Source organism: Bufo gargarizans, chromosome 2 (assembly GCF_014858855.1).
Source record: "Bufo gargarizans isolate SCDJY-AF-19 chromosome 2, ASM1485885v1, whole genome shotgun sequence".
In the NCBI taxonomy this organism is placed as follows: domain Eukaryota; kingdom Metazoa; phylum Chordata; class Amphibia; order Anura; family Bufonidae; genus Bufo; species Bufo gargarizans.
The window spans coordinates 503,478,758-503,494,091 of NC_058081.1; the positions used below are offsets into that span (position 1 = coordinate 503,478,758).

The 15,334-nt window shown below is 42.8% G+C and overlaps 1 protein-coding gene across 2 annotated transcripts in view; it reads right to left on the reverse strand.

The window, feature by feature from the left end:
• Positions 1–11,322: 11,322 nt before the first annotated feature.
• The window catches only part of LOC122926525 (matrix metalloproteinase-21-like), a 99,756-nt gene continuing 95,744 nt past the window's right edge, over positions 11,323–15,334 (reverse strand). For both annotated transcript variants that reach the window (XM_044277917.1, XM_044277916.1), the window contains exons 7-8: positions 14,971–15,143; positions 11,323–13,889 (exon numbers count right to left, since the gene is read on the reverse strand). In XM_044277917.1, the coding sequence (XP_044133852.1) occupies positions 13,584–13,889; positions 14,971–15,143 (479 nt within the window). In that variant the 3' untranslated portion in view covers positions 11,323–13,583. The remainder of the gene's footprint in view (positions 13,890–14,970; positions 15,144–15,334) is intronic.

Sequence of the window (15,334 nt, forward strand, 5' to 3'; positions counted from 1 at the left end):
TCAATCAGGCGTGTATTCTACTGCCAGGGAGAGTGAAGGGAAAGGCTAGGATTCCAAAGAAGAATTGTGTGTGTTGTGTACAATAGAGAGAAGCAGTGCAGCTGACAGACAGGGAGAGAAGAGACAGGACCTGTGGCTGACTGTGTCTGCTATCAGAAGTGCAGGTGCATTTCAAAAGTAGCTACCTACAAGCAAATACTTTCACCCCCCCACCCCCACCCAATTTTCACAGAAATCCTTTTTTGTGGGGTTCAGTTTAATTAAGCTGTATATATACGTGATTACTGCAGCAATTACAATGGTGTTGCAGCAGTCTACCAGTGTTTTGAGGTGATACTTCGCATCAAGCCTCAATCATCCGTTTACATATATTCAGTTTCCACACGGTCGCAATCAAATATATGTGATTACTGCAGCAATACCCCTGATGTGGCAGCTATCTACCAGTGTATATTAAGGTGAAATTTAGCGTTAAGCCTCAATTGTCCGCTTACGCATGTTCAGTTTCCACATGTTGGAATTTTTAAATTAGGGATTGTTAAAGTTAATTAAACCAGCATATATACGTGATTACTACAAGACACAAGGTATAGCATCAATCTACTTGTGTGTATTAACGAGAAATTGAGGGTCAAGCCTCAATTGTCTGTTTACATATATTCAGTTTCCACAAGGTTGGAATTTACGTTTTTTGGGGGATTGTTAAATTTAATTAAACTGGCATATATATATGTGATTACTACAAGACACAGAATAGGACAGCAGTTTACCTGTGAGTAATAACTAGAAATTGAGCATCAAGCCTCAATTGTTTGTTTCTGCGAAATCTGTTTCCACACGGTTGGAATGTAAATTTTTTTTAGGACTTGTTCAATTTAATTAAACCAGCATATAGGTGATCAACACAAATATACAGGACAGCACACAAAAGTATCTGTGAGGGTTAACGAATTTAGGCCTAAATCATTTTCCCTATATTTACAGTTTTTATTTTTTTATTATATTTAAACTAGCAGTATGTTTGTGTATATATATATATATATATATATATATATATATATATTTTATAGTATTGTGGCGATCAGCTCTAATAGTGACTTCAGATATAGTTCAAACAATAGTATTTTTATTTTGTCCAAAATGGATTCAACAAATACTCGCTTAGGGTGCCTTCACACTAGCGTTGTTAGTGTCCGGCAGGCAGTTCCATTGCCGGAACTGCCTGCCGGATCCGGAAATCCGTATGCAAATGGACACATATCTATCATCTCCTATGACACCTTGTGCCTTCTCACAACATATATATTGTGATAAGGTGGACAGTGCGGGAAGGTGTGTATATCCCACTTGGGATAGCTAAAATCCGAGATGCAATAGTCTCAGCAGCATGTAGGTTGCTGAGACAAGGTTGTTTTTGGTATATTCTGGGCTGTATTTTAGTTGGATTGGCAGATAGGACTGGAAGTGGGATCTGGCAATCAACACCCTTCCAGGACGGGTGTTTCCTTGGTCCAGAGAGGATCGCAGGTGAGGACTGCGATAATCAGACGGGGATAAAGCACCTCCCAGAGTGTCAGTCTGGGGAAGCGAGAGGAGGACTGAGGGGCCACAAGGCTATGCGACGCCTGATCACTTCCCTGGGTGGACTATTTGGCTGAGTAAAGCCGGACCGACTTGCACGTGTGAACGGTGCTCTACAAGAGAGGTAGGGACGTATTTTGTATAGGTAGTGCCCAGACGGGCAGTTGTTTATTTTGTTTTGTTGATGCTGAAGTGCCATAATAAATCACAAGTTTGGACCTTAAATTTAGTGTCTGGCAAAGAAGTCTGTGAGCGTGACCCCCCTGAAGTAAAGCGATTCCTTACAATATACAGTACAGACCAAAAGTTTGGACACACCTTCTCATTCAAAGAGTTTTCTTTATTTTTATGACTATGAAAATTGTAGATTCACGCTGAAGGCATCAAAACTATGAATTAACACATGTGGAATTATATACATAACAAAAAAGTGTGAAACAACTGAAAATATGTCATATTCTAGGTTCTTCAAAGTAGCCACCTTTTGCTTTGATTACTGGTTTGCACACTCTTGGCATTCTCTTGATGAGCTCCAAGAGGTAGTCACCTGAAATGGTATTCACTTCACAGGTGTGCCCTGTCAGGTTTAATAAGTGGGATTTCTTGCCTTATAAATGGGGTTGGGACCATCAGTTGCGTTGTGGAGAAGTCAAGTGGATACACAGCTGATAGTCCTACTGAATAGACTGTTAGAATTTGTATTATGGCAAGAAAAAAGCAGCTAAGTAAAGAAAAACAAGTGGCTATCATTACTTTAAGAAATTAAGGTCAGTCAGTCCGAAAAAATGGGAAAACTTTGAAAGTGTCCCCAAGTGCAGTCACAAAAACCATCAAGCGCTACAAAGAAACTGGCTCACATGCGGACCGCCCCAGGAAAGGAAGACCAATAGTCACCTCTGCTGCGGAGGATAAGTTCATCCGGGTCACCAGCCTCAGAAATCGCAGGTTAACAGCAGCTCAGATTAGAGACCAGGTCAATGCCACCCAGAGTTCTAGCAGCAGACACATCTCTACAACAACTGTTAAGAGGAGACTGTGTGAATCAGGCCTTCATGGTAGAATATCTGCTAGGAAACCACTGCTAAGGACAGGCAACAAGTAGAAGAGACTTGTTTGGGCTAAAGAACACAAGGCATTGACATTAGACCAGTGGAAATCTGTGCTTTGGTCTGACGAGTCCAAATTTGAGATCTTTGGTTCCAACCACCATGTCTTTGTGCGACGCAGAAAAGGTGAACGGATGGACTCTACATGCCTGGTTCCCACCGTGAAGCATGGAGGAGGAGGTGTGATGGTGTGGGGGTTCTTTGCTGGTGACACTGTTGGGGATTTATTCAAAATTAAAGGCAAACCGAACCAGCATGGCTACCACAGCATCTTGCAGCGGCATGCTATTCCATCCGGTTTGCGTTTAGTTGGACCATCATTTATTTTTCAACAGGACAATGACCCCAAACACACCTCCAGGCTGTGAAAGGGCTATTTGACCATGAAGGAGAGTGATGGGGTGCTGCGCCAGATGACCTGGCCTCCACAGTCACCGGACCTGAACCCAATCGAGATGGTTTGGAGTGAGCTGGACCGCAGAGTGAAGGCAAAAGGGCCAACAAGTGCTAAGCATCTCTGGGAACTCCTACAAGACTGTTGGAAGACCATTTCAGGTGACTACCTCTTGAAGCTCATCAAGAGAATGCCAAGAGTGTGCAAAGCAGTAATCAAAGCAAAGGGTGGCTACTTTGAAGAACCTAGAATATGACATATTTTCAGTTGTTTTACACTTTTTTGTTATGTATATAATTCCACATGTGTTAATTTATAGTTTTGATGCCTTCAGTGTGAATCTACAATTTTCATAGTCATGAAAATAAAGAAAACTCTTTGAATGAGAAGGTGTGTCCAAACTTTTGGTCTGTACTGTATATACAGTGGTCCCTCAAGTTACAATATTTATTGGTTCCAAGACAACCATTTTAAGTTGAAACCATTGTAAACGGTTCCAAAGCCCCAAAATGTCATCCAAGAAAAGAGAAAATAAAGATTTATGAAAAAGCAGATATCTAAGGCTACTTTCACACTAGCGTTTTATTTTTGTGGTATTGAGATCCGTCATAGTGGCTCAATACTGGAAAAAAAAAGCGCTTCAGTTTTGTCCTTATTCATTCTCAATGGGGACAAAACTGAACATAACGGAATGCTCCAAAATGCATTCCGTTGCGTTCCCATACTGGAGAGCAAACTGCAACATGTTGTAGTTTGCTTTCCGTCTTGAAATGTGGAGCACGATGGACCCGGCATGACCCACAATGCAAGTCAATGGGGACGGATCAGTTTTCTCTACCACAATAGAAAACGGATCCGTCTTCCATTGACTTTCAATGGAGTTCATGACGGATCTGTCTTGGCAATGTTAAAGATAATACAACCGGATGGTTGTATTATCAGTAACGGAAGCGTTTTTGCTGAGCCCTGCCGGATCCTGTAAAAACGCTAGTGTGAAAGTAGCCTTAGACAGATACAACAAGTCCTTACATATAACAGTGAGGAATAGCTGCTAACCTGCAACTAATACAGCTATTTTACTAAAGAAGTGGCCTTGATTGGTTAGATCTGACTCTAAGACATTGTATGTTTAGTCTGTTTAAACTTACGATGAGTCAGAATAGATCATTGTATGTTGAAAATATTGTATCCTGTGACCATTGTATCTTGAGGGATCACTGTACGTGATTACTACACCAATAGACATGGTAGCACACAAGTATTTGGGAGTACTAACATATTAGGCCCAAACCTTTTTCCTATATTCACGCATTTTTAATCCATTTATTTTTTGTGGGGGGAGTGATTATATTCAAATTAGCAGCATATATACATAATTACTACACTAGTACACAGTGTAGCGCACAACATTATCTGAGAGGCCCAAAAATGTCCGGGCTATGGAAGGATTCCAAATGAAAGACCCAGAGACAGAATGTGGTTAGTAGCAGCACCAACTATTCGTCCAGAGGTAGTAGTTGTCCCTGCTGGCTTTAGAAAGATGCAACATTATAGTTGAGAAAGAAGATAAGATAGTGGATTGGATTGCTTAGTCCTCCTTTCAGTCGCAGCAAGACGACATGTAGGTGACTTCAAATTCCAACACCGTGCCATGGAGCCAGAGGTCAGTGTTTCTCTTGCTCCTCCTCCTCCTTGCAGCCCAAAAGAAGGTTTCAGTGGAGTCCTCCCAGTTTTCACTGCCCCTTCCTAGACGGGCACCTTCCCTTTTCCTAAGAAGTGGCAAGAACCCCCCCCCTTCACATGCCCTATGGTATATAGTCAAGAGAGTCTCTGTGTTAACGACTTGTGTGAGACCCCAGGCCTAGCCGTGTTGGTGGTGGTAGTAATGGCCCCTGTAGCTGCTCTATGGGCATGGGGGGCAGCAATAGTGTCGGAGAAGAGCAGGGGGGGGGGGCCCAAAGAACCCACCATGAAATCCCACAGTCTGATAGAAGGGGGAGTGAGGACTCCAATGACAATTGTGTGCTGGACAGGACCTGGGAACCGGATCACGGTGCTGAGGTGGAGGCAACATGAGAGGAGGAGGGTGATGGCAACAGCAATACACAACAGAGGCCACGTACTTATCAAAGAACAACCAGGGCCACATCTGGGTCAGAAAACCAGTCAGTATCTGGTGTGGCCACCATTTGCCTCACGCAGTGCAACACATCTCTGTCGCATAGAGTTGATAAGGTTGTTGATTTTGGCCTGTGAAATGTTGGTCCACTCCTCTTCAATAGCTGTGCGAAGTTGCAGAATATTGGCAGGAACTCAATGGGTGACCTGTCCAGTGCGTATGTTGGCCATGCAAGAACTGGGATGTTTTTAGCTTCCAAGAATTGTGTACAGATCCTTGCAATATGGGGCCATGCATTATCATGCTGCAACATGAGGTGATGATCATGGATGTATGGCATAACAATGGGCCTCAGGATCTCGTCACGGTATCTCTGTGCATTCAAAATGCCATCAATAAAATGCACCTGTGTTCTTTGTCAATAACATACGCCTGCCCATACCATAACCCCACCGCCACCATGGGCCACTCGATCCACAACGTTGACGTCAGCAAACCACTTATCCACACAACGCCACACATGCTGTCTGCCATCTGCCCTGAACAGTGAAATCCGGGACTCATCCGTGAACAGCACGCCTCTGCAACGTGCCAGATGCCATTGATTGTGAGGTTTTGCCCACTCAAGGCGGTTACGACGATGAACTGCAGTCAGGTCCAGACCCCGATGAGGAGGACGAGCATGCAGATGAGCTTCCCTGAGATGGTTTCTGACAGTTTGTGCAGAAATTCTTTGGTTATGCAAAACAATTGTTGCAGCTGTCCAGGTGGCTGGTCTCAGACGTTCATGGAGGTGAATATGCTGGATGTGGAGGTCCTGGGCTGGTGTGGTTATACCTGGTCTGCGGTTGTGAGGCCGGTTGGATGTACTGCCAAATTATCTGAAATGCCTTTGGAGACGGCTTATGGTAGAGAAATGCACATTGATTGCACCGGCAACCGCTCTGGTAGACATTCCTGCAGTCAGCATGCCAATTGCACGCTCCCTCAAACGTTGCGACATCTGTGGCATTGTGCTGTGTGATCAAACTGCACATTTTAGAGTGGTCTTTTATTGTGGGTAGTCTAAAGCACACTTGTGCAATATTAATGCTGTCTAATCAGCACCTTGATATGCCACACCTGTGAGGTGGGATGGATTATCTCGGCAAAGGAGAAGTGCTCACAAACACAGATCTAGACAGATTTGTGAACAATATTTGAGAGTAATGGGTCTTTTGTGTATGTAGAAAAGGTTTCAGATCTTTGAGCTCAGCTCATGCAACATGGGAGCAAAACCAAAAGTGTTGCGTTTATATTTTTGGTCAGTGTAGATCAAGTGGCAAATATCCTGCTGGATGTCACCCCGCTGACTGCAACTGGGCAAGGTGGTCAGTGACAATGGATGCAACATCATGACCACCCTGAACCCCAGAGAAATAACACATGCTCCCTGCATGCCGCACGTCATCAGCTTAGTAGTGCATCACTTTCTAAATAAGTACATTGGCTTACACAAGGTACTGGCAAAGTCCAGGAGACTGACCAAGCACTTCAGCCACTCTTACATGTCGAGGAACGCTCTCCCAGACCTGCAGCAACAGAACGGCCTGCCGCTACACCACCTAATCTGCAACTTGCCAACTCGCTGGAATTCGATATTGCACATTCTCAATCATCTATACAAGCAGCGGAAAACTGTGACCAGTTTTGTCACGCACCGAATAAGCCTCAGCAGCAGGGAGTATGTGTTTTGCCTCGAGGTCAGGCAGTGGCAGCTCATCTGAGACACCTGTCGGGTGCTGAAGCCCTTCGAAGAGGCCCCAAAGTTTGTCAGCATGAACAACGTCATCCCTCTTATATTTATCTTAGAATAGACGCTGACACTGAGGCAGCAGGGTACCACGGCAGCTGACGAATCTTGTTTACCCTATAGCTGTTGGGGACACACAAAGGTAATCTGCCATGGAGGAGGAGGAGGATTATGAGGTGGAGGAGCAAAAGGAAGATGTATATAAAAAAAAAAAAAAAAATGCAATTTTTCTACTATTTATATGTGCGCAAATAAGTGTTTTTTAGTCAACAGAGGCAGATATATTTTAGTCACTGGGATTGTACAACTGAACATTTTTTTTAAACCCAAAAACCTCTTGCAAAGATTCCTCATTTAATAATCGGTGAATCAAACCTGTGAGTTCTAATTGTTTAAATAGGCTTTATAATAAAATGTCTTGTAAATGACGGAGTGGCAAATAAAAGACCCGTGCCTAATCGTCCTCAAGTGAGAATGTGAGTGGCAGTAGTAGTTCAAACAGCAGTATCAGCACAGTAAGGACCAGCCGTCTGGACAGTAGTAGTAGCAGCAGGCCACAGTTCTCCCTCTTGTCCACTAAGCAGTGGATAATTATTGAGGACAAAGAGGATAACATTGTGGACTGGATGGCTCATCTCTGAGCGTGACACCGTGCCTTTGAGCAAAAAGTCAGCACATTCCTCCCGCTCCTCCTCCTTAAGGCCTCCATGCATCATCTCGTGTTTTTATTTTTCCCTCCTAGTGGGGTGCCGTCTTTTTTCCAAAAAACAACCAACAACACTCCGTGTGCTATGAAAGATATCCAAAATAGTTTTCTTGTTGCTGAGTTGTGTGAGCAGTCCAGTGTTTGGACTGCCATAAGCAGGAGGTTCAAGCAGGAGCTGGGGGACCTGATGACTCAAAGGCATAACTGGTTTGGTAGTGTTGGTAGTAGTAGTAGTAGTAGTAGTAGTAGTAGTGTCACTGGTAGCCATGGTGACAGTGACACCCAGGGCAAATATAGAGCAGGGATGTTGAGGATTGTGTGTTGAACAGGACCTGGGAACCAAATCAAGGTGCAGCAATATAGAGCACAGGCAACATCCGTCCAAAACAACTGCCAGATCTTCTTCCATCGTGGTCAGCTTGGGACTAGTGATGCTGCTGATACAATTAGAGGAAGCTTAAAATGTGCTCGAACTAGGCTCTGTGTGGATCTCCTATATGACAATTTTTGTCCACAGTGCCTGCAGGCAAAATTACTGCTATGTGCAAGATCTGCAAGATGAAAATAAGCTGTGGGCAATCAAATGCAAACTTAGGGACCATGGCTGTATTGCAGCACATGAGGCGACATCACCAGATGCAGTGGGAAAACAGAACTGGCCAGCAATCGGAACAAGACTATCCTCCTCCTCCCCCCAGTATTTTTAGTAGCAGCAAGGCTGCATCTTCAAGCAGTGCAGTATCCTTGTCATTGTCACCTTCAATTACTACTTCACTCCTCCTTCTCCACTCCATCGTCACCCACGGAGGCATCTGCCCCCGTTTAAGCATCATTTTTGAACCACTTGTTCAAAACAAGCCAGTTTTTTTTTTTTTATATTAATTTTTATATATTTTTAAACATCAGCCGACATCTGCTCCAATGTTTATCTTTTTTTTTTTTAATGTAACAAATCCTACAGCACTGGCAGGCTGTTTGTTAACACCTCAACTATGCGTTTATTCTATATATATTAGTGTGACTAAGGGTTCATGCACACGATCGTTGTTTTGGTCTGCATCCGAGCCGCCGTTTTTGGCGGCTCTGATGCAGACCCATTCACTGTGCTGTCCGCATCCGTTGCTCCGTTCAGTGGCCCCGCAAAAAATGTCCTATTCTTGTCCATTTTGAGCCGCCCATTCCGTTCCGCAAATTGCGGAAGGCACACGGGCAGCTTCCGTTTTTTGGGGATCCGCGATTTATGGACCGCAAAAAAAACGGAATGGTCGTGTGCATGAGGCCTAACGCAAAGACAGCAATAGTAAATAATGTCAAAGAGCTTGAAAGGGTAGAGACAGTGAGTAAAAATATGAGCTCTTGGAGACTTCAGGCCAATTGGAGTACTTTCGATCTGGGTTTAATCGATTCGGACCCAAATTTTGTGACTGATTTGTTAAATTGGATCTGAAACTAATTTCAAGAAATTCGCCCATCTCTAAATATGTGATAAAACTATATGTTTTGATGGAAATATCTCTTTGAAATGAAGACCTCCTCTCCTGGCTGGTCATGTAATACATGACTAAGGGTACTGTGAAGGACTTTGATGCAATTGCCTATATGCTTCAGTTTAAAGGGATTCTGTCACCTCCCCTAACCCAAAAAACGATTTTAAAGCAGCCATGAAGCACAGCTTACCTGGATTAGGCTGTGCTCTTTTATCTTGTAATCCGTCCAGCAGTTTCTGCAAAAAACGACTTTTATTGATATGCAAATGAGTCCTGAATGTGCCCAGAGGGGCGTTTTGTTCCTCTTAGAGAGCCCAGTACCGCCCCTCTTACAGTGCCCAGCCTGCTCAGTCAGCAGGGAAGAGCGAGCATCGGATGTCACTGGGCTTGGCGCATGCCCAGTGACGAGGATCAAGCTCCTGCCCTCAGTCTCCTGCAGATCGCACTGGCGCAGCCCTCAGTGGGTACTGCGCCTGTGCGAGAGTTCGTTCGGCGTGAGGGAGGGGGAGGAGAGGCTGTGGCAGGCTGGAGGCGGTTAGACAGTCGCAAGGAAGGCGGGCTGGGCACTGTAAGAGGGGCGGTACTGGGCTCACTAGGAGGAACAAAACGCCCCTCTGGGCACATTCAGGACACATTTGCATATCAATAAAAGTCGTTTTTTTCAGAAACTGCTGGACGGATTACAAGATAGAAGAGCACAGCCTAATCAAGGTAAGCTGTGCTTCATGGCTGCTTTAAAATCGTTTTTTGGGTTAGGGGAGGTGACAGAATCCCTTTAATTCTCTCCCTGCTATTTTAAGGTCTATATTGTTCGGTTCCCAATGTCAAGAATGAATGTATTCGTGTACCGAACAGGGAGGTTGAAATTATGTTTGTATGTGGGATAGAAAGTACTTTTCTGAAAGTGTTAAAAATTGTAAATGTTCTGGCCAGCAGACAATTGAGCTGTGTGTATTGTTAAAACTCAATTATCTAGCCTGGCCCAGAGGAGGAGTTTTATGCTGCCTAAATTGTGAGTTCTGTGTGCCAGTAAAGAGAGTCTTTTTTTTTGTTCCAGCATTAAGTTTTGACTCATGTGTGGATTATTCGGCGATTCCAGGGATATTCCTACTCGTGGAATATTGGGTGATTTTCTTTTATGGGAAGAAGGGAATGCTTGACGGGGATATTTTCTACTACTGTCACAGGTACTTTCACACTTACGTCAAAGTTTCCCGGTATTGAGTTCCATCCTAGGGGTCCAATACTAGAAAAAAACTGATCAGTTTTATCCTAAGGCATTCTGAATGGAAAGCAATCCGTTCAGGATGCATCAGGATGTCTTCAGTTCAGTCCTTTTACAGTATTTGGATGGAGAAAAAAAACGCAGCATGCTGCATTTTTCTCTCCAGCCAAAAATCCTGAACACTTGCCGGATCCATTTTTTCCCCATTGGAATGTATTAGTACTGTATCCGGCATTAAAATTGCCGCATTGATGGATCTGGTCTTCCGGTCTGCGCATGTAATAAATAAAAAATAAATAAATACCGGATCAGTTTTTTCTGGATGACACCGGAGAGACGGATCCGGTATTGCAATGCATTTGTGAGACCAATCCGCATCCGGATCCGTCTACAAATGGTATCCGTTTGCATACAGCTTGCCAGATCCAGTAACACAAGTGTGAAAGTACCCTAAGAGCCACTGAAGAGGCTTGAAACACGTCAATTACTTGAGGTATACCAGGCCAGGCGCTGACTGAGTGCTTGTGGCCAGGCTCTGACGGAGTGCTTGTGGCCAGGCGCTGACTGAGTGCTTGTGGCCAGGCGCTGACTGAGTGCTTGTGGCCAGGCGCTGACTGAGTGCTTGTGGCCAGGCGCTGACTGAGTGCTTGTGGCCAGGCGCTGACTGAGTGCTTGTGGCCAGGCGCTGACTGAGTGCTTGTGGCCAGGCGCTGACTGAGTGCTTGTGGCCAGGCGCTGACTGAGTGCTTGTGGCCAGGCGCTGACTGAGTGCTTGTGGCCAGGCGCTGACTGAGTGCTTGTGGCCAGGCGCTGACTGAGTGCTTGTGGCCATGTGATGAGCTCAATATGGCCGATGACAGGTTAACCAGTAAATAAGATAAGACATAGCATAATAAAACAGCCATGTAGTGAATCACCTTTTATTCACATGATTTAAAGCATATATTTTATAACAAGGTATAGTATATTAAATCTAAGATTGTAACAAGAGTCTTGTCATGACCGTGAGCATAGTAATAGCAACACATGCAGCCTGGCTGGACATACTGTTCAAGGCATGACGTGTCTTTGTCAGAATATTGATGTAGTCTATGATGATCCAACACAAGCAATATACTTGTACATTTCAGAAATATAAGATAACATAAATATTTGGGAAGAAAAGGGTTAAATAAATATACTGTTAAGGTTATGGGGTCTTCTACACACCTACTACTCAATCATAGCAGCAAACACATCACTGCTATGGTTCCACGTCAGATGAACATCTACCTAATAAAACACAATACATTAAGAAGATCTACCAGTAGAAATACAGCCCCAAGGCCTTAGGCTACACTGCTACTCTGACCTTATGATAACACTTACTGAGTCTCATTGTTGTCATAGGGACACTGTGGATCCAAGTCACCATCAATGTTCACATCCTAATTGTCTTTAATCTTGGCAGTTATAGGTACGTGTACATATGTGTGCTTAAAGATGTGGATGGTGATTTATCTCCATACAATGGTAGAGTAAGAGCCTTTTCTTCTGGTGAGTCTTCTATAAGTTTTGAACCAACAAAAAAAAAACTGTCTAGCAAAATGTATGCTTGCGTCATTTTTCTGACAAACCGGATAATTAAAGGAGAACACCAACAAGTTCGATACAAAGTCCATTTAGGAGGTTTTAAATTACATTTACCTGTGATCCAGAAGATTTGGTTATCTGAAGCCAAATCACCATCTTCATCAATGTCAGTACAAGTCAGTTTGGCAATGTGCATTGATGTGGATTCAGGTAATATCTCTATTAGGGTATTTTTAAAGGGGGCTTGTAAGTGCATTGGTGTATACAATACCAGCACAATCTCTCGCCTTCCCTTTATATCCCTTATACTCTCCTTTATAAAATACCCTACATCACAATTATTATTATTTATTTTTTACAAAGGTGGGTTAGTGGTTAGTGAAAACATTTCTTAAATATCCCTGGTGGTCTAGGGAGAAGGAAGAATTAATATTTCATTATTTAAGGTGGCCAGGGATGGTTATGGGTTGATGTCTGATATCCCTGGTGGTCTAGGGAGAGGGAGGAATTCATATTAACCATCTCTGGCCACCTTAGATAATTATGGGTTGATGTCTAATATCCCTGGAGGTCTAGGGTTTAGTGGTTCACTAACTAAACTTTGGGTAACTAAACTTGATGAAAATATGAAGGGGCAGCAACACTGTTTGTCCCTTCATGTTTTCTTCAAAGATTTAGCTACCCTTTAATATTATAAAATAATATATTTAATATAGATGGTTAATATATTATGTAACATGGTGAAGGGGTTAATGGTGAAGGGAAGGAACATGCACCTATAATTTATATATGAATCTAAATAGGGTCAGAATTTTTGAATCGGATACAAAGCTCTAAATCCTTTATACAGCCTCCCAACTCTGTATGCCTCAAACTACCACCAGGGGGAGCAAACTGCATAGTGATATCTACTAAATCAGTATGCATTGACTGAGTTCCCCTTCCTTTACCCTCCTTAGTGGTGAGAGAAAATGTTTTATTTGTTTTTTCATCTACCACTAATATTTTTTCCTAAACTATGTAATGGTGGGCCCCCTAACTTTGTCTATGCCAACCCTGGGTGCAGGGAAAGAAGTGTCAAGGAGACAAGGGTAAATTGACTATTGTATAATAGTTGTTCTCCTTTAACATGGCATTTGTCAAGCTTGCAATGCTAATCCAAACTGAAACGTACCATAAACTTCTATGTTCTTTATATTCCACTCTAAGGTCTTACTATACATTCTGTGAGCTTCAGTATCTTGCAGCCATAATCTTTCCATGGTGCCATCTCAGTTGCGAGTCATTCAGAGTTTTTTTTTTTTATATATAACGCGAAGATATTGAACAGAACAAGGTATGAAAATCAGAAGCTGTGCAATATACACACTTTGTATAAGGTTAAACATTTCCTACAGGGCTTTGTGTTTATCACTTTCATATCACAAGGTATTTGCCCATGACTGCCAGGCCTCCTCATTCTCTAGAAGCAGTCCTGGGAACATCTCTTCTGGTACATAGAGAAGCGTTGGAGGTGGCTGGAATGCAATAATAAGCAGTGTGTTGCAAGATATTTTTTCCTTTCTAGTGGGCTTACAGACCGAGCATAAAAGCTTCCTGGCCTAGGTCGCATTGAAAAGAACAGATGGGTGGACATCACAGATATCGTACCACTTAGAGTTTATCTTCTTCCGCGGCCATAGTCCATTCACAGGCAGTGACGCATTGACTTGTCTGTTCTGGTCATTCACCATTTTCCAATAATACCTGTCTTTGATAAAATATGTGGCTTGGTAGGTGTAGGAGTAATAGACAGCATCAATGTATCCAACTGGATGGTCTGAAGGGTCCACCGGTGGGAAGACGTCTATTATCCGTTTTGGAAAATTATCATTCACCTTGTTCTTCTCTACACTGAAGGCTGTTACCTAAAACAAATAGTAGGAATTAGAGTTCTCTGCTGGAAATGCTGGAAGGTTTTCTTGCTTTTACTAAAGTGTATATATTATTAAATTTTTTCATTGAAATAAGTAATTTTTAATATATCTTAGGGAGCTTGAAATTTCTACTTCTTTCGCACTATGGGAATGTGAAAATAAATATTTAGACATTTTCTTCTACCCACCCCTGTTATCCATAAAGCAGTTACTTTGTAATTTACTTGCATTACACAAGCTCCCCCCATTGCAGGATTTCGGGCATGGATCATGTGACGCATACTAAATTATATATTTCATCCCCTACTGACGTCAGAGAATATGGGACAAAATAGTGCAGTGTAGTTTGCTAAAGGTTGAACATTGACTTAAAGTATAGCTACCTTACATCGGGTGGCATTGGAGGCAAAGCTTGCTAAGAACTTATTTGCATACCCTCTTCCCAGAATTCCAGAGGAGCATTGCCTGGCTTGTAAGACTCCTCACGGTGATAAGACACTCTACATAAGGAGATATAGTATCCCCTGAATCCTAACCTAGGCCTCTCACACAGTTAAGTCAGTACTCTCTGCTCTGCATTGATGAGGGGCAAGCACCCCGAAACAGCTGTCTGCAGATGAGGTGCTGGCTTATTTATTATCCAATCATGTCTCAAGGCCTGTTTAAAAAGACGAACATCCCATCATCGTTAATGAGGTCAGTTGGGGGCTATTATCACAGAGAATAACGCAAGTAAAAATGCTTAGCTGAAAATAGTTACTGCCTAAAGCAACATGATATCTGTGATATTCACATTATAGTCAATAGGCAATTTTCCTCATGGACCATTGTTCTGTGTACAGAAAAATTGCAGCATGGACTACTTTGGTCCAATTATTGTCCAAGAGTAGCCTTTTGCAAGACTTGAAAATGGATGCTAAATGAATAGACAAACAGAAATCAGTCAAAGACAATTACCCATTTTTAGCAGGCAGAACATGGACATGTTTTACAACGATTGTCTAAGTAAGCCCTAAATGATGGGAATGAACGTGTAGTATGCCCAGGGTGTCGTCTAGGTAATATTACATACGTTATTTCCTCTGAAGAAGTATATCAGTTTGTCCTTCCTGTCAAAGAAAGCTGCATCCACAGGACTTGGGGCTCCTGGAAAGACATCTGAAATAAGTTGAGGGTACTTATTCTTTTTCCAGTCTTCAGTGTATGCCATGTCTTTCTCAGGGTCATAACGCCAAACTTGAGTACCTTCCAATGAAATAAATATCCCAATTAAGTAAAACATTATATACTTTAGTTTACTTTTGCTTATATAGTGCCCACATATTCTGTAGAGCTATACAAAGATCAGTGTGGTTTGAAATCCTATTCTACACCTATACATATCATAGGCTACAAGGTTGACAGAGTGTCCTGCTCAGCAGGGGCATAGCTACGGG